At 44.3% G+C, this 18,424-nt stretch overlaps 1 protein-coding gene across 2 annotated transcripts in view; it reads left to right on the top strand.

Moving 5' to 3' along the window:
• Positions 1–18,424, top strand: part of RPS6KA5 (ribosomal protein S6 kinase A5) — a 1,757,411-nt gene that overhangs the window by 1,187,070 nt on the left and 551,917 nt on the right. For both annotated transcript variants that reach the window (XM_069637449.1, XM_069637450.1), the window contains one exon: positions 14,967–15,100. In XM_069637449.1, the coding sequence (XP_069493550.1) occupies positions 14,967–15,100 (134 nt within the window). The remainder of the gene's footprint in view (positions 1–14,966; positions 15,101–18,424) is intronic.

Genomic DNA, 18,424 nt, shown 5'->3' on the forward strand with positions numbered 1-18,424 from the left:
GTATTTATTCGACATGGCATAACTTAGGACAGATGGGCACTGCAAGCTTTGGGCATTTAATTGTACCAAACACTTAGAAATCAAATTCAGTCAAGGTATTTTATGCCAGGACTTTGATAATCATGTGCGTTAGGTTAGCTCTTAGGTAAGACCAAAGTGGCAACCAATGTGAGAGTGGGGCCGTGTGCCAGTCATCACCTATGTGTGGGATTCCCAGTTCCGTGTGTACGGCATAATTCGGACGAACTGGGGAGACCGAGTAACTTTTTACAGAAGGTGTTTTCTATTATTTAAATAGGTGTGTTTTTCTCAATGCCCCAAAGGGTCGCATCATAGTTGGTTGCGGCCTTGGTCTGTGCTCTATAAACTTCCAGGATGAATTTAATAGGCTGGCTTTGGCACATGTTCCTAAAACGAGACAGACCCTCCCGGGTCTGTTTCATTTTGGAGCTCTACTTCTGTATATGTGAGGCCCCCCCACCAGTTTTCACTGAAAGTGACACCCAAATAGTATAATTTTGCCACCCGCATATTTACCCTTCTACCTCCTCCACTAGAGCACAGCATCACTGCCGATTTTTTTCGAATTTACTGATAGCTTAAGGTTGAGCATAAAGGGAGTATAGGTGTCTATTAAACATTGCAGAGCATTTGGGGTCCGAGCAATCAGGACCGTATCATCTGTATAAGCTAATACAGGGAGGGACAGTGCACCCATCCTTAGAAAATCAGCCGATGTCTCAACCAGTGCCTTGTATAGGGCATTAATATATAAAGCAAACAACAGCGGTACCACACAACCTTGGCACACTTCCGAGGCCACCTCAAAGTAACCTGTACTTGTACCCTGTTCTCCAAATCTCACACAAGCTCTGGTATCCTCGTGAATGATCTGCAATACCTTTACAAGATCAGCAGGGCGCCCCATTGACCTGAGCAACCCACAGTGCAGGTCTATCCACTCTATCAAATGCTGTGCTCAGGTCCATGAATGGCCAGTATACTGGTTCACCACTCAAAACTAAATAGAGGATGCTCACCCCAAGTACAGATTGAGGGCCTGTTCTCGCTTCCCCAGACCTGGCCGGAAACCATACTGGATATTTGAAAGGACCTCCTTGTCAGAGATCCATTCTTCCAGGTGCTCTAAAACCGCACGTCCAAAAACTTAGATGTATGCAGTAAAGAAAAGGGCCTATACGATGGTGGACTTCCTGGATCTCCCTTTTTAAAGATTGGGTAAATTATTGCATTTTTCCAGGACTGGGAGTGTTCCCCCAGTTCCAGGTAGGAGTTAAAGAAATTAGTCAATAATGGGGCCCACAGCTCTAATTCCTCCTTAAATAAGTCTGCTCCGCTCCACACCTCTAAACAATGACTCAAAATGGTCTGACCAGGCCTTAGGGCTCACATGGTTCTCTCTAATGGTCCTACCCCTCTTGAAAGTCGGGCCGCCCTCTACAAATTCCCAAAACATTTTTGAGACCCTGATCGAGCAGTTCTTCCCACTCCTGCTCTTCTAGGCAATTTTTTCTAAAAGCAAGGGCACTTATATACTGTGCCCTAGCATTAGTTACCTCTCTCCCAGTGCTTGTCCTGTCACGCAGGAGCCCCTTCAGATTTTTCTGTGCCCGCCTACATGTTTCATCAAACCAGCTATACCTATTGTTTTTATCGGTTTTGAAATCATGTTGGAATAAATCTGTCAGGGATTTCCATATTTCTTCTAAGGCAAGTATAATTGCCCTTGGTTCTGTGTCGGGAGATAAAATATGTTCCGTGAGATCCAGGTTTAGATGGACCGCCTTGAACTGTGTGGACACCGGGAAATCTTAGCCCATTTTACCCTTCACTTGCATAGGGGGTTAATCTCGCAGAGGTCCAAGTGTGGGTGATTAACTGTAAGGATCCGGGGATGCCCACCCTCAGCACCAACCTCAAAGGGAAGTGGTCACTATAGAACTCATCTACGACTTCAAAATCCATGATAGGGGCCATTGTTGCACACATATACAGAAATAATCAATTGTAGATGTGCCTTGGGTACTTGTGAATGTAAGTCCCGGCGGACTGCTACAAAATATCTACCTACCATTCTGCCCCTCAAGGTTAGAGGCTCTAGATAGGTTGCTGCCACGCAACACGCCATCTTTACTTATTACTTCTAGTATAAGTGAGTAAAACTGTGAATTAGACTAAGAACTGTGTTAAGGGTATTTGTTGGTATTTGTTGTGGGAATCCATACCTTGGGGTCTGTAACAGTTTATGCATTGCCACCTTACACGAGCACTACGAGTGTTGGAGGATTTTTAAACTCCAGCGTTTCTGTTGAGAAATTATTGCTTTGACATCTTGCATTATTCTCTGACCACTGTGCTTGCCATCCAAGGGATTGACAACCCTGCTCAAGCTTGAACGCTTGTAGTTGCACACAATCCTAGGGAACTACAGTTCCCAGCAGCACCAGCGTCTCTCTAAAGGAAACGTCAGTCGCTTCATCGCCGGCGCTTCCGCGACAAGCCGGTCTACGCCAGTACACAGCGTCCACCGGCGGTCGGCAAAAAACTCTGTCCCGACCCTCGTACATCTCCAGGAAGCACAAATCAGGGTATGGGCTACATTAAAATCACCTGCTTGATCAAGCCAACCAACTGCGCAATCGGTCTCAGGAGCAGCGTTTTATAGAAGCTAGAAACAACATGCCTAGCCCACTCCCACTTGAAAACACCTTTGATCCCGCATTAGAACCACGACAACTACAAATTTCTCCCATGATATGCCTTACTGAAAAACCGATCCCCCAACAATATGAAGCTGCCAGGTAAACAGGTATTAAAACAATCAGAGAAAGGGCACAACAAGGTTAAAACACTGAGACAAACCCACTAATTACTCACAGATCAAGTTCGCTCTTTTAAACACGAGATCCCTCAACAAACATGCCCAAGACATCCATGACTATATCATCGAAGAAGACAAGAACACACGGGGCCCACCATTGATACTGCAGTTCCCATAGACTTAGACTACAACATCTACTTTATAAATAGGGAGATAGGAAAAGGAGGAGGTGTAGCTATAATTGCAAGGCAAGACCTCAAGCTATTCCCTTCACCCATCCATTGCACAGGATGTGAAATATTCCTACTCAAAATGACCCCCACCTTCAACAGCTGCATCAACATCATTGTTATCTGTAAGCCACCTTTGTTGACCTTGGACTTCAACAATGACTTGGTCCTGTTATTGAACACCTTAAAAGGACCTAATATAGGGACAGTGCTCCTGGGTGACCTCAACAAATAGAGAGGAAACACCAAAGATGAGGAGGCTATTGACCTCGAAATTGAATTGCAAAACAATGTCTTCTCAGTGAGTAACAAAGATCCAACCTTCAAGTCAGGGAATCAACTAGATTGGATAATCTCAAGCAATGTGGACATGACTGTACTTGGAACCATTCCTTGTATATGGTCAGACCACCACAAAGACGAAGCCAGTCTTATATTAAGAAACAGGGTTAAGAAGCAAAGCAATACTCCCAAGATTGTTCAAAGAAGAAATATAAATAAATCATGCCCTCTATCCTATTACAAGGTATTAACTACATCATGAACACTACAGCACATGAAGACTCTTGTTATTAAATAGTGTCTACTTACAACAGCCATTTTCAGGAGCTTCTAGATCAACATGCACCCAATAAAAACAAACAAGTCAGACCTAATCCTAACCATCAAAGCTGGTTTAATGCAGATACCATCAAACCTAAAAGACAAAGGAAAACTAGAAAGAAAGTGGCTCAAAGATTCCACTGAGGCCAACAAAAAGAACTGGAAAAATGTGTACAATATATACAGGAAAAAACTGACAGACTAAAAAGAACCTCACTATAACTAACAGATCTCCGCGGCTGGTTCAACCAGCAAATTATTTCAAATCTTGAAATCAATTGAGAAGCCAGATACTCTCTCCCCTCCATTTCAACCTTCTATAGAAGACTGCGAAATAGTACAGACAGCCTTCCATGACAATATTTTTAAAGCTCGAGAAACAATAACAAGGTGCAAAGTCAATGACTTACCTTGTCTATCTTCAACAATTGAAGAACCTACTCTACTATAGGAACTGAAATTCCAGTTCACCCCAATTTCTTTAGAGTACATGAACAAAGTACTTTCCTCCATCAACTGTACCTCTTGCCCAGGGCACATATTGCCCCCCAAGCTAGTCCTGGACAATACAGAGATATGTGCCCCATATCTCCGTAGGATGGTTAATGCTTCATTCAGGGACTGCAATGTTCCAGTGGCTATCAAAACCGTCACGGTTACACCTCTGGTAAAAAAAAAAAACCTGGCCTTGACCTACAGAACCCCACAAACCTTTGGCCAATTACTAACTGCAATTTTCTACTAAAAAATAGACAAAATTGCAACAAGCCAACTCCAGGACTATGTTGATAAAAATTAACTTCTACACCCAAAACAATCAAGGTTCAGAAGAGCACATGGAACAGAATACACCTTATTGGACCTTCAAACCAAGATGCTAAGCATCTTGCATGAAGGGAAGGCAGGCTTACTGATAATTTTGGACCTCTCTTCAGCTTTTGATTTGCTCGATCATCGGAAGCTCTGAGAGGCCCTTAATAAATCAGGAATTTGCTCCCTGGAGGCTATCAACTGGGTATGCTCGTTTCTTGAGGACAGGTGCTCCATGATCATTTAGGGGTGATCACGCCTCTTCTTCTTGGCCAGTAGACTGTGGTGTGCCACAGGGCGCCAGCTTCTCGCCTCTACTCTTTAATCTTTACTTGTGCTGCATGTGCATCCTATTGACAAACATGGGTGTATTTTTTACAAACTTTGCAGACGATACTCAACTGATTATGGAGTTGAGTGGCAATCACACCACAGATCACAACAAGCTATCGGTCATCTACAACTCCATCGAAGCGTAGATGAAAACAAATTGGATGTGCCTCAATGGTAGCAAGACCGAGCTAATGACATTTGGCTCTTCTTGTGCCAGAACTAAACTAGACGCGGCCTACTACATTTTTATAATCAAAGATTCAGCAATTAGAGCCTCCGATAAAGTCAAGGCATTAGTTTTCTATCTGCAATCATCATTGAGAGCTGAGGCTCAAGTTGCATATTTAGACGCAACTGCCAGTACCATCAAAGACCCCTGAAATGAATTAGGCCACTGCTGAGTCTACAGAACAGTGCTACCATTGCTAGAGTCACGATCCTGTCACGACTCGATTACTGGAATTCATTGTTGCTAGGAGCTAGTGGCAAATGCATCAAGCAGTGCCAAGTTATTCAAAACAACGCCGTAAGGACCATCACAGGAAAATCTGAGAAAGCACATCACTGTTGATAGAAAAGATCTTCATTGGTTAGCTATAGAAGATCGCATTATATTCAAATCATTGACCCTCGTTCATCACTGCCTATTTGGGGTAGCCCCCTCCTATCTAAAAAAACAATTCACACTGTACGAGCCAAGTCGCACCCTCAGATCTAGAGCTCAGGGACTACTAAATGTCAGATCATCAAAAAGAGTCAATGGACTAGGCAGGGCTTTCTCCTCTAAAGCAATCACCAGATGGAATGAGCTGCCGTGCTATCTGAGAGTACTCTCACACCCAAAGAGCTATTATATCAGGTTGTCCCTGTCTACATGTAATGCACCCTGATGCCTGAAGGCTCCGGAACTATATAAATACATTAAAAAATAAAAATAATCACCCCCGGTATATCCATACCTGTGCGTCCGATCAAAGATCGGATTCCCCAATCCACAAACCATGTACCATGCGCCCCTATTTACAGTCTCATAAACGCACTACAGCTCCCTTCAGCCAGCGTTGTGCAGCGCATACTAAAGGCACAGGTTTGATTTCCTGCTGCAATGAAGCCACCGACTTAGAAGCCAAAAAAGCAGCATATATTCCTGAAATATCTAAATGTGATACAGCACCCAATAAATACACACGTGCACGAAACATGACTGTGAAGGAAGGCTTTAATACATTGCCCATAGTTCAAATCATTGAATTACAGGGATGAGCCCCACCAGAAGAACAAGAATTGTGGAGGCGCAGGGGGTGCTCGTTGTCCCCCACAGATGCAATGTGGCGGGAGGACAGCACCGAAAAGCCAGTTATGACCCTTGGATTATGTAACATAGAATTAGATCAACTGCATTAACCAGCACATACAACATGAGAGAGTCTTGCAGCTCTATTCGGGGAAGAATGTTTGTACCCAATTTGGTGGAGCATGTTGCCGACTTCATTGTGAACTGTTTGGTCTGTCAGCAGTATAGCGCAGGGCACATTGTGCAAACACTGAGGGCATCAATACCCTGTACTACTGGACCCAGCCAGCATTTACATATCGACTATTTGGATATTTGGATAGTCTCCATGTTTGCAATAGCTACGTATATGTTAGTAGCCATGTGTCCTTTCTCTTGATGGATCGAGGCCAGTCCATGCACATAGCCTGATGCCACATGTGCTGTGAAGTTCCTTGTATGTGAGGTCTTCCCAAGGTGGGGAGTGTGTGAAGTTCTTCGGTCTGATAATGGACCACATTTTATAAACGAGGTCTTTGAGCACATCACAATTCTATTGGGTATCAAGCAGAAAGTCTCTTCCGCTTATCACCCGCAGCCAAACAGGATTTATGAGCGCCTTAACAGCCTTCTCCAAAAACTCATTGACAAGCTTAAAGTGACTTTTAAAAAAGGATGGCTCCATTGCCTACCCCATCCATATTTTCATTATGTATTCTGCCCAGCTCAGACCATCAGCCCAGCTCATACCATCACCTGATTCCTCACAAGCTTGTGACAGGACGCTGTATGCATGTACCCACTCCAGCGCAAACCGATGACCATAACACATCAAATGTGCTTGGAAATGAGATGCATGATTTTACTTTTATGATGGCGAGTGTTGCTTTTATCACTCAATAGCTTCAAGCCTGGCAGGGGAGGTCAAAGAAGAGTGATGAAGACAGCAAACAAATTGATCCTGAAAACAGTGTTGAAACCCCTGGTGTTATGCCCTGGGGACAGGGTGCTCATTAAGAATGTTGTCCGGTGCTGACACAAACTGTGCTTTGAGGATCTGCATATTGTTCAGGAAGTGTCACCAACAGCGGTGAAGGTACAAGGGAGAAGAGCCTGGCTGCACCATAGTGACATCAAACTCTATAAAGGAGAAGCCCCCCTGCCGCAACTCCCTGAATCTAAAGGTGAAGAAGAGATGACACGTGTCCAAACGAGATCGGCCACCCGAAGCAAGTAGAAACTAGAGGAATTAGACAGATAATAGTTGATCGTTTATAACCAGCAAACTGAAAGAATTTAGTCATCGCTTTTCCTTAAAATCTTCCCTGCACAAAATAAAGAATAGTACTTTTACAAGGAAAGAAATACAGACACTAAATTCTTCCTCTGCACACACTGCTGTTTATGATTTTTTTCCCTACATAGTTAATACATATCTTGCTTTACGAACAAGAAATAACTCTTGCTGCCATTTTAGGGATTCCTAAAACGTGTTTTTATTTTTGAAAGTGTTCTTCTTGCTATATTGGTACAGTTTTTCTTGTGAACATTAACATTTTGGAAAAATGTAAAGAGGCTTTTCGAAAAGAAGAAAATGTGACTTTTTAATTTGATTGGATACTCACTTTTGGCTGGTAGACCGACTAAAACGTGGTTATACAAAAAGTGGCTACATTGGCAATAATGCTTGTAGCTACATTTTTCACATTTTGCAGTCTATTTTATCCTCCTGGGATTATGTAATTGGTTCTCTATAATGTATCCAAACAAGTGTACAACAATTTAACCCCCTATTACTATGACAAATGAAATAACAACCCAAGACTTTCCTGTAGCTGTCGCGCAAATAAGAAGACAGAAAAGAAATGTGATGAATGATTTTCAGCATATGAATTCATATATCACTAATTAGGCCCAGGTAAATAACAATGTGTGGTACCAGCACATGAGCCAAGTGGGAATAGAGACGTCTGAAGAGAGCCGTTATGTGTGCTCCTTTATCCCCTACGCTATGAGCGCTTCCAGACTCTTTATAGTCGTTCCAGGGTTAGACTGCTTCACTAGTGTGGGTGAATTACCCACTTAACGGTCAAGGGTCCCCCCCCACATGCCAAGGCCTTTTTTGGTGATTTCGGTATGTCGCCATTCAATCCCTTGAAACATTTTTGGTACATGAGATATCTCGGCCAAATTTGGCCCCTTTTCTTCCCACATGTAGGCGGTTATAACGCCACCAAGGAATCCTGGTTTGGTGTATGGGCGGGAGAGAAAATAACCAAAAAGGAGCACGTTTTGTGTTTTTTCAGAAAATGCCAATAAAATGATGTTCAAAGAAGCCTGTGGTTTTTTCATTGTAAGAGCTAGGAACAAATGGTTTGCTGTAGTGAATTCGCCAGTTTCCATGCTTTCAAGAACAGGTTGAGTGGAAACCAAAATAACATATTTTTAAATGGTTACCATCCGTTTTGTGAGAGGTAGGCGATTTTGCCCTTTTTGTCCAATAGGTCATGCGTTTCCGGAACGGAAAAGGAGGGTAGGAAAGCTGAATGCGAAGACGGAAAGGCATACATTTCTGCAAAGTAGACAAAGTTCCAAGTTTAGGAAGGCGTGATTTGCGCAGGTCAGGCAACAACTGTGTAGGGAAAAGTCCTATAGTTTGGGGGGACAATTGGAAAAATGACAGATAAAAAAGGTATGTGGTGGGCATGGTTGGCCATGTAAGGCAATGGCTTCTGTGAATTTTGAGAAAAGCAATGCCTCGCTACATTCCCCCGACTCTTCCACTTAGGAAATCACACATTTTTTGTGATGTTTTACAAAACAAGCAATACCACAAGCCAAAAACTGAGCCATGGTATACCAGAGTTTTATGCTTGCAGCCTAAACGGACGTACTTAGCATGTGTAAATAAGGAAAACAAATGTGGTGAGGGATGGCAAGCATACATTTTTTGAAAGAGCACAGGCAGACCTTTTGAAGGGTAGATGACTTTTGCAGGTTACAAAAGTGTATAGTGCCTAAAGCAGTGACTAAATGTAGGTCACATTTGGGGTAACATACAGATTTTCCCTTTGGGGAGGTATTGGCACACAAGCCAGCAAGAACTCCAGGACGGTTGGAGGTGATGTTCCCAGCCGTGGGCATCCATTTCCCATGTGGGTGTACTGTCTGAAGCAAGGCAGCAGTGCCAGGGAGCCCCAGGCAGGGTCCCCTTCCCTCCCCATGGGGAAATTCTATAACGCAGCCCAGCCAGCACTCCAGGATGGGCGGGTGTAATGTCCCTGTCTTTGGGCGGCTGTCTCCCATATGGGGCGACCATTCCCAAGTGCAGCGGCTGTCCCAGGTAGCCCCGGTAGGGTGCCATCCCTTCCCAGAGGGAAATTCTGTAACGCAGCTGAGCCAGAGCTCCAGGATTTGTCGGTGGTGATGTCCCTGGCCTCGGGTGGCTGTCTCCCATGTGGGTCGACCGTCCCCAAGAGGTCTCTTAGCCAGGTCCTCTCTTGGGTCAGTTCTTGGAAACACACAACTTTCGGATTGCGGCAAAGGAAAGCAGCAGCAAAGCCTTCTTCTTCTAGCTGGGCTTCAAGGTAAGCATCAAGTTTCGACTTCAGCTTCTGAACGATTTCCATCAGTGAGCGGCCCCCAGATATACTGTTCGGTCTCTCATTCACTCTGCTGGGTCACACTCAGGCAACCAGTCATTCAGGCAGTCAGGCAGGCAGCCAATCGGGCTCACAGTGCATTCAGGCTATTATTCTCCATCCAGACACTCACAACACGGAATGTGGATTTGGACAAGCACCCAGCCATTCAGCACTCCACACTGCAATCATACTAGTTTCGGGCAGGGCTGTCTCATTCTCTGTGTCACATACTAGAAACCAGACACCCATAACACAACGTTTTTTTACGAGGGAACATCGTGCACCAGCTAACCTTCACCAAGGCTCCCTGGAAGTCAGTCATTAAACGGCTGCCGACCGAAGACGGGGACCACCGAGGAATCTGAAGTAAAGGGCCCGGACATTGAAGTCCATCACCGTCGACGACCATCCTCACTGACTGGAGCCATAATGCTACATTTCCTACGAAATTTGAACCAAGGACTCCCTTGCTCATCACCGTCGACCGCTTTGTCCTGCCGGAGAAAGTCAAGGACGCTGACGAACCGAGGATAATCCGCTGGTGGGTTTCCCGCCACCAGAAGTCCTCAAAGACGCTAACGTAGATCCGAAGCCAGCCATGCTGAGTCCAGATCGCCGACGCCAGATGCCAACGACCCGACACCCTTGCTGGGCCTACGTACTTCATTGACACTTTGCAGCAACTAACTATCGTTGCCGAGGTGCACCACATGCCTCATCTTCGCAGGACGCCCACGACCGATCGTCGACGAGCACCGCAAGGCCCGAAGCTGCTGCCTCGACAGCATTGCTCACCCTTTCTTTTATGGAAACTCGACTAGCCGTGGCTCCTGCCTTAAAGGGGGTTCACTCAAGAAGGATTCCTTCGACGACCCATCAAACTCTGCTAAACCAGGTACATTGGGGTAGTAGAACATTTGTGGAAGGAAATAAGACTGTGCCAAACAATACATGGACTGGGCTTGTCAATATACTTTATTTACAGATTGCCCAGGTGGGGGAATCCTCACACAGAACTGTCTCTTTGGTAAACGGGACAAAGTATTCTGCCATTGTTTAACCCACTTGCTTTCCTCCCAAGTCTATGATTTATACCTTTTTTTTATTGATTTGTATGCCGTTTGAAGCTGTCAGCAGTTGGTGTATTTTAAAGGAGTCAAAGAGTAATTGTGGTACCACATAGAAAGTGTACATTTATTATTATAGTATTGCCTGAGCACAAAGTCTGTTACTGTATGTGTATATAACTTGAACCTTATGTATATAAAGAACTGTGTTATCACTTACCTAGTGTGTGGACATTCCTTTGTGGGGGCTTGGGGACTACACTACACTTAACAACCAGCCTGCATCACCTGCTGAGAGCTTAAGCCTTGATTGCTCGTCCATAGCTACCTTATAGAGAATCTTGGCTGGGGTGTTCTGTGCTTCTACTCTGCCATATAGAGGGCAGGAGTACAGAAAAAAAACTCCAGTCTTTACACTGGTGGCAGCGGTGGGATGCTAATGGTTTTAAGAATCGATGTGTAACCTTGCCACTTACAAAATATCCACACTTTGTGAATTTGAGGTTTTAGTTGTGCACCACTAGATAACTACATTGCAAGCAATGGAATCTATTTCAAATGGTAAATTGACTAGGATGAGCTTAGAGCCTCTCCAGGGTGCTTGTAAAGCCAGAGAGTTAGACTTTGAAGATCAGACTAGGGCTGAGTTGATAGCTGCCCTGGTGGACTACCAGACTGATTTTGAAGCTCTTGAAGGGGGAGGGGGATGTAACCATTGTGGACCCTGCCCCTGGGGTTGTTACTGAATCTGTTTCCGGGAGTGCCACCACTTCTGCTGCCTCTACTCCAAACCCCAGCAATGTTTCTTCAGAGAATCCCTTGGAACTTGAATTATTGAGGCTGAAATTGGCCTTTGAATATGAAAAGTTGGAAACAGAAGCTGAATTTAAGAAAGAGGAGTTGGCACAGCAAGTGATACTCCACGATAGGGACACTGAATGTCAAAGAATCCAGTTAGAGACAGCTATAGTGGAGACTTCAGAAAAACCAGTTGAGAGTGTCAGGTACCCTGCCACCAAGTTTATGAAATATTTGGTTGGTGTGTATGTTGAGGGTTCTGATAACCTCCAATGGATTGAAGCGTTTGAAATGGCTTGTGGAATCCATGATGTTGATAAAAGAGATTGGGCTAAGTGTTTGTTAAGCAGAGTGCCTCAGACTGGGTATGACTGTATTCTGAAACTGAGTGTGGAAGAAAGGGATGAGTATGAGTGCATGAAGTCTGCTTTGATTGCCACATTTGGATTGACTAGGTCAGTGCCGCACATATGAACATGATGGGGTGGATTGATGGTTACAAAGTAAAAAAGTTTGTTGAATTGTCCCACCTTTTAGTTTTTTGAGCATTTTTCTGAAGCCTGTTGTCCAGAGCTGCGTCAGTATGTTGCTGACCAGAACATTTTAGATCCCTTTAAGCTGGCCAGGCTGGCTGACAAGTGGGTCTCCCACCAGGTGTGCCCTAAGGAACCCAGTGGGAAGGACAAGGACAAATTATATTGGATGTTGGGTATTTTGCAAACCAGTAGGGGAATGCTACTATATTCCGTGGAGTATAGATGGACACATAAGACGTGCAGGCAACATGAGCCCGGTGACTAAGATATGGATACCCAAAGTACCTTATGCAGAGGAGGACAAGAATGAGGGTGTGGTCGATGCTTTGAACACAGGGGGCAATGTTGAGAGATAAATGAATATATTATCCATGGCAATTGCCATTCCCCATCCCTTTATCGTGCATGTGAAAAACGCTATGCATTACGGCGGCCATATCAGCCTTATCCCAGACAAATACAAGAAGAAATTAACGTGATGTAACTAAACATGGTAAGAGTAAGCAAACTCACGGTTAACTGACACACACACACACGCATGCACTGGACCGAAGCAAATATGCACTCAACATAAAGAAACGGAGGCCATTTATGCACGAAGAATGTTGCTTGCACCATATAGACATGAAGAACACAACAATCAATGCATACTCTGAACTGCATTGTGAACAATGCACGTAGACAGCTTGCTAACGCAGAAACGCAATGGTAATGAACAGACATCTTTTATAAAAATGGACATCGGAGTCTGTATTGAACCGAATGGGAGACTGTTGGGACTGCAGAGAAGCTTAATTTGTTTAATTCACTGAAATGCAGATCTGTGCAGGGCAGACAGTGGCTGCGCGGCTCCTTTCCAAGGTTACATAGACATTAAGGAGTACATGGATGGTTCAGGAAGCAACACAGGTTGATAATTCTCAAAGCGTAAGACATTTTTCTTTTAGATTAAGTTGTAAACAGCCTTTTAATGCCAGGTGCTGATTAATAAGCCTAAAACTGTATAAGGAACAGATTGACTAAGTCTCCATTGGTCAAAGAAGGTAATAACACTTGCGCTCAAATTCGCTACAATCGTATTAAAAGCATGGTAAAATAATTCAGAATATGGTCTCACATGTGACCTATAATTAGAAGACACTGTCTATTCATTAGCTCCAGACACAGATAGGCACCTGCCTAGACTCCCCACAAATTCTCAAAATCAAGGTGCCCGGCAAGGCCAAGTACAAAGCTAGGAGGCCCTGGCTGATGGCCTAGGAGTAAGGGATGGTATCTTATTTAATTGGAAGAAGGCAGTTCGCGGACCTCCCTAGCACTACTCCCATTTCGGCTCATGGGTTCATGACCTGTCAAGTGCTGAAGGTTGGTAAGATAGATGCCAACCAATCACAACTCTCAATGTTATGCCGCACAGTACATGTTGCATTAGCCAATTACCCAGTCTAGAGATGACGGGCCTCATTACAAGTCCGGCTGGTGTTACTGGAGGTCAGGCGCTGGAAAATCGTTAATCCCCATTCCGATAGGTCTCAGTGGGGATGACGGAAGCACCGGCACCCTTTATAACGGTGCCAGTTCTTCCGTGAAGGTCTGCGGGCGGGTGCCGTCCACAGACTCAGGAGTGTGCCGGTCCGGTATCAACGGTGCTGGTAGGCTTACCGGCACCATTGTTACCGGACTGGCACACTCATAATGCGGCCAGATGTCTTTTTTATCTTTATCAATTTAGGGATGGTTTAAGTTGGAGACATCAGATAGATATATCCAATGAAGAGACTAACCCCTATATTTTATATATGTACACAATTTTCCTGACCCTTCCCTTAACCCCCGCAGGTTTTTGTAACCAAGATTATAGTATGACATCGGTAATGACATGCTTTTCATTTATAAGTTGTTCTCTATTAGAATCTCTGAGAGCTTTTTTGAGACTTACGGTGCCTATCTGCTGTCCCTGCTTTATCTGGATTATTAATAAAGCAGGCTTTGACATTTGCTTTGACTATTTCTGTTATTGGGTGCAGGATTTCCCAGCCTATCTGTTCCACTTTGACTGGGGTTTTCAGTGCACCTTTACATAAAGGTCCCTGGTGGGAGTGAGAACATTTTATCAGATCAATGGCCAACAAGGCAGAATAGCCCACGGCGGGCTGATAGACTGGGGACCCTGGAGGGGGTGAGAACAGTGCATAAGCAGACGGTCAACAAGGCCAAGTAACCTACGAGGTGCTATGAGGTGCCGGAATCCCGGTGGGTGTGAGAACATTGCACAACCCATGGCCAACGAGGCTGAATAGACCAAGTTGGTCTAAGAGAGACGAGACAGAACAAGATACCCTGGAGGGGCGAACAAGAGAGAACCCATAGGCTCAAATCCGGTTGTGACACACAAGTGACTGAACTACAGGAATTCATTTTTCAAGGATCAAACTTTGGGAGCTAAGCCGAACTTTGGTGAGAGGGTCCGGAGTACCCTTCTACAGTGAGTCAGGAGAAATACAGGACATGTTTTGAACAGTATCTGCTTGTTTAGAGCAGATTGAAACTTTAGTCAGAAAGAAAGGAACAGTAGTATGTAAATGATGGAACCACTGTACATTTTCAGGAGATATCTAGTTTTTGGAATTTAAATATATATTTGTATTTAACAAGTATTTCTTGTTTGCAACTACCATTCAAAATCAAAAGGCAAGTCTCTTTAGGATGTGCGCCTTAAGAACATGTACAATATTTTAAAGAGTCCATCACTGTCTAGCAGCAATGGTCTCGCTTCTCCTTATTCTGTGAATATGTTTAATATAATTAAATGTGCTCTGTTTCTTGACAGGACTCTCCATTTTATCAGCATTATGAACTGGATCTGAAACACAAACCTTTGGGAGAAGGGAGTTTCTCAATCTGTCGCAAATGTCTTAACAAGAAAACTAGCCAGGAATATGCTGTTAAAATTATAAGTAAACGGTAAGTTTGTTTAATGGTGCCATATAAATAAATTAAATAATTGTACTTTTAACTAAATATTAATTTAAAGAATAATCCAAGTGGGTGTTATAGTTGCACCAAGCGGACGTTAAACATTTTAAGTGTTTTCCAACTTCCAGCTGCCCCGGCAGTGGGACTACCCTAAAGAACATGGAAAAATTTGTATTTAATTGATCATTGACTTGAAATGAAGAGACCGTGCCAGCCCAGTCTTTAAGATTCAGGACCCATCTCTCGTAAACCACTGGAACCATGTTCATGTTGGATAACAACATTGAACTTTAGTCCTTGGTCTTGTATGTTTGAAGTGATCCTTATCATTTTTCCCCTCTATACTACTCGATATCTCTTCTGTATCTTTTCTAATTGTGCTCTATTGCCGGTTTGTTGTGTGCAATACCAAACTACTAATTAATAATTAACTAAACAATGGGAGGCATTGCCATTGGACATCTAGGACAGAATGCGATTTGCCCACCCATGCCATCTTTCCAATAGTTTTAGACGTTGCTTCAAAGCACCATGAAGCAATTTGTCATGTAAGGAATGTGAAAGTAAGTGAATACAAGTATAGTGACAGGGCTACTGTAACACACCAAGTATTTTCAGGCATCTTTGTCTTTTGTTTAACATACTTTAAACTTGCTAGGACATCATTAACAGTGTACATCGTATTGGATTCGCCAATTGTTGCTGGTTTCCAGTAAACAGGCAGTTATCAAATGACTTCATGCCTACTTAAAAGATCATTGACAATTTCAATTATGACTAGATGGCACATCATGGCATATTTACAGTTTGCGCAATTAGTTTCTGGTTCAAAAGGTTTTATTCTGCACTAAATGCAAACTTGGAGAACTGAAAAGCAGTTGGTCACACTTGCATATCAAATAACCTTCTTGCTTCAGAAAGCTTTAAAAAAAGTCTCTTCATGTCTCTCTGTAGTGTCACTCAGTCGATTAGGTGCAACACTGCTTAGTTGGGTGATGTCCTAGTCTCAGGTTGGCCTCCCTTCCCTGTAGTTTCTGGTTGTGTAGTGTCTTTTAGGTAAAACATTCACACCTGTTGAATGTCCAAGATTTGTTGGAGCAAGGTCACCTATATTCTCTTCCAGAAGTGTGGTAGCCAGGAGGGTCTTCAGGTTCCGGATTAGGTCCTACTTTAATTCCCAGTCTTGCAGGTCTGATCCTCTTACTGAAGCCCATTTCTCTTCCCTTCTTTTCGAACCAAATCTCACTTGTGCCTGTGGGGCCTGTCTGTAGACATTACCTTTGGCCATAGGGCTGTCTATTGGCTGACCTACCTGCTGTTTGACCACAAGTTCATTCCTTCTTCTACTTATATCGGTTAATGGGTAAACTGGCATTGTCTTACTGTCTGATTGTTGCTGACTTGTGCGTCTCCAGAGACCTCCACATACCCCTTCAGTCTTCTCTTTGTATTCTTTTTGTATTCTTACAACTATTGGCCTTTCATCCTTGATCGTTCCTCCTTCCTTCCTCTATATTTTCTATCTTTCTACTCCTCCTTAGTGTTCTCCTCCTGTAACCTCCTCTGTACGCTTCCCTCCTGGATGTTCCCTACCTCTTCTCCCCTCCTACTTGATGGTCTCCTCCAACCTCATCTCTATTCTCTGCAGCTCCATTTTATCATTTATCACCTTTCTACTTCCGCCTGTACCTTCAGCTGTCGCTCCGTGTCCACCTGCTCCTGCACCTTGCCGAAACACCAGCACCTCTGTAGCTATCTCCAGACTATTAAAGGACGCTGTTACCCCACCACCTCCCCTCTCCCCGGGTTGGGCCTTTGTCCAAGTCTTGAACATGTGATTGCTCATTGCTTCTAGTTTGGATTGGTTACACAACAAGAGTTCAGGTTTGTTTAATAGCTGACATGCTAGGCGTTCAGCTCCATGGACCAAGCTTTTAATAGACTGCTCTGCCATTTTGAAACTTAGTCATAAGTAGGTTAAATGAAACATAAAGGGAATTCATAAATGAGGGGTAGCAAGGCTGGCAACTATTCTTGTCCTGCTCATGGGCTAGGGTGCTTGAGCAAGACACGCCTTCTCAAATATCAATACAGAGGTCTTGTGGGGCTGCATGTACACAGGCTGAGGTGATTGTCACTCCTTCCCATTTGGAATACTTAAAAGTGCCAGTAGCGAAAGTAGATTCAATGTGGTTGTCTCCTGCCCAGACACTTGGGATAGGTCAGGGTATCCTCCCCATGCTGCACTCTAGGCCACACATCACATATTGGTTGGTCGGGCTCGGCCCCCTGAGGCTCCCGCACACATACCCATCGGGCCAGGCAGATGTGACAGATAGCCTCACAAACCCACAGACCAAGATAGAAGATGTAAGATGTTTTATTAACATTTTAAGCATCTGGTCTAGGAAGACTGCAGCGCTTGAAACTAAGGGGGGGTCCCTACGCCTCTCTCCACCACCCTGTGCGCTCCCCTCACCCTAACGCAGGTGTCACGGCCCCAGACTGTCCCAGATGCCCTCTACATCCAGGCAACACCTACTGTGGAAATCTATTTATTTTTGACGGGGAAACCTAAAGACTTTTACATTTTCTCTCGATCTCCCTCCAGGGCTTTCTAAGGGATATTTCCAGTCTGCTTTGACTGCTTGATGTCACTGGGCATTTTTTACAGTCTCTCCCCCTCTGATGCTCTATCATCCCTGTCTCTATATCGATCTCCTCCTGTCCACCTTGATAATCTTATTCTCCCTCTCTACCTGTAACCCTTCATTCACCTCTCGCTTCTCTCTACTCCCTCTCCTCATCCCTCCCCTGGCTTCTGTCACCTTTGCACAACCTGTACTTCTCTCTCTACCTGCACCCCTCCTGTCTTATATTTCCACCGCAATAACCCCTGTCTATGCCTCTATCTCCTAATCTTACACACACACTCCACTTCTCTCCCCGCTACCTTTTTGCTTCCTCTCTCCCCACTACCACCTTCCACTCTCCCCCACTCTCCTGCCACACATTACTAAATCTCCCTACACTTCTCACCCTGTGTCTCTATCGGTCCTTTTCTCGCTCTCACCCTCTCACCTTTTACACCCCGTCACCAGACTACAATCACCTGGTAACACTCTTAACACACAATACTCTCTCTCAGGACACTGCCACAGCCTCCTCGGCATGCTGCTCCACCATCTGCTATCTGTTCTTGATCCATCACCGCTTAAACTGATCTCACTCGGACATATTCCACTCTACTCTGGGCTGGTTGGGCTTTTATATCCTAGCCCACCCCTTCCAACTCTCGTCCCGGCTCCCATT

Source organism: Ambystoma mexicanum, chromosome 14 (genome assembly GCF_040938575.1).
Source record: "Ambystoma mexicanum isolate Mex_15411 chromosome 14, UKY_AmexF1_1, whole genome shotgun sequence".
NCBI classification, from domain to species: Eukaryota; Metazoa; Chordata; class Amphibia; order Caudata; family Ambystomatidae; genus Ambystoma; species Ambystoma mexicanum.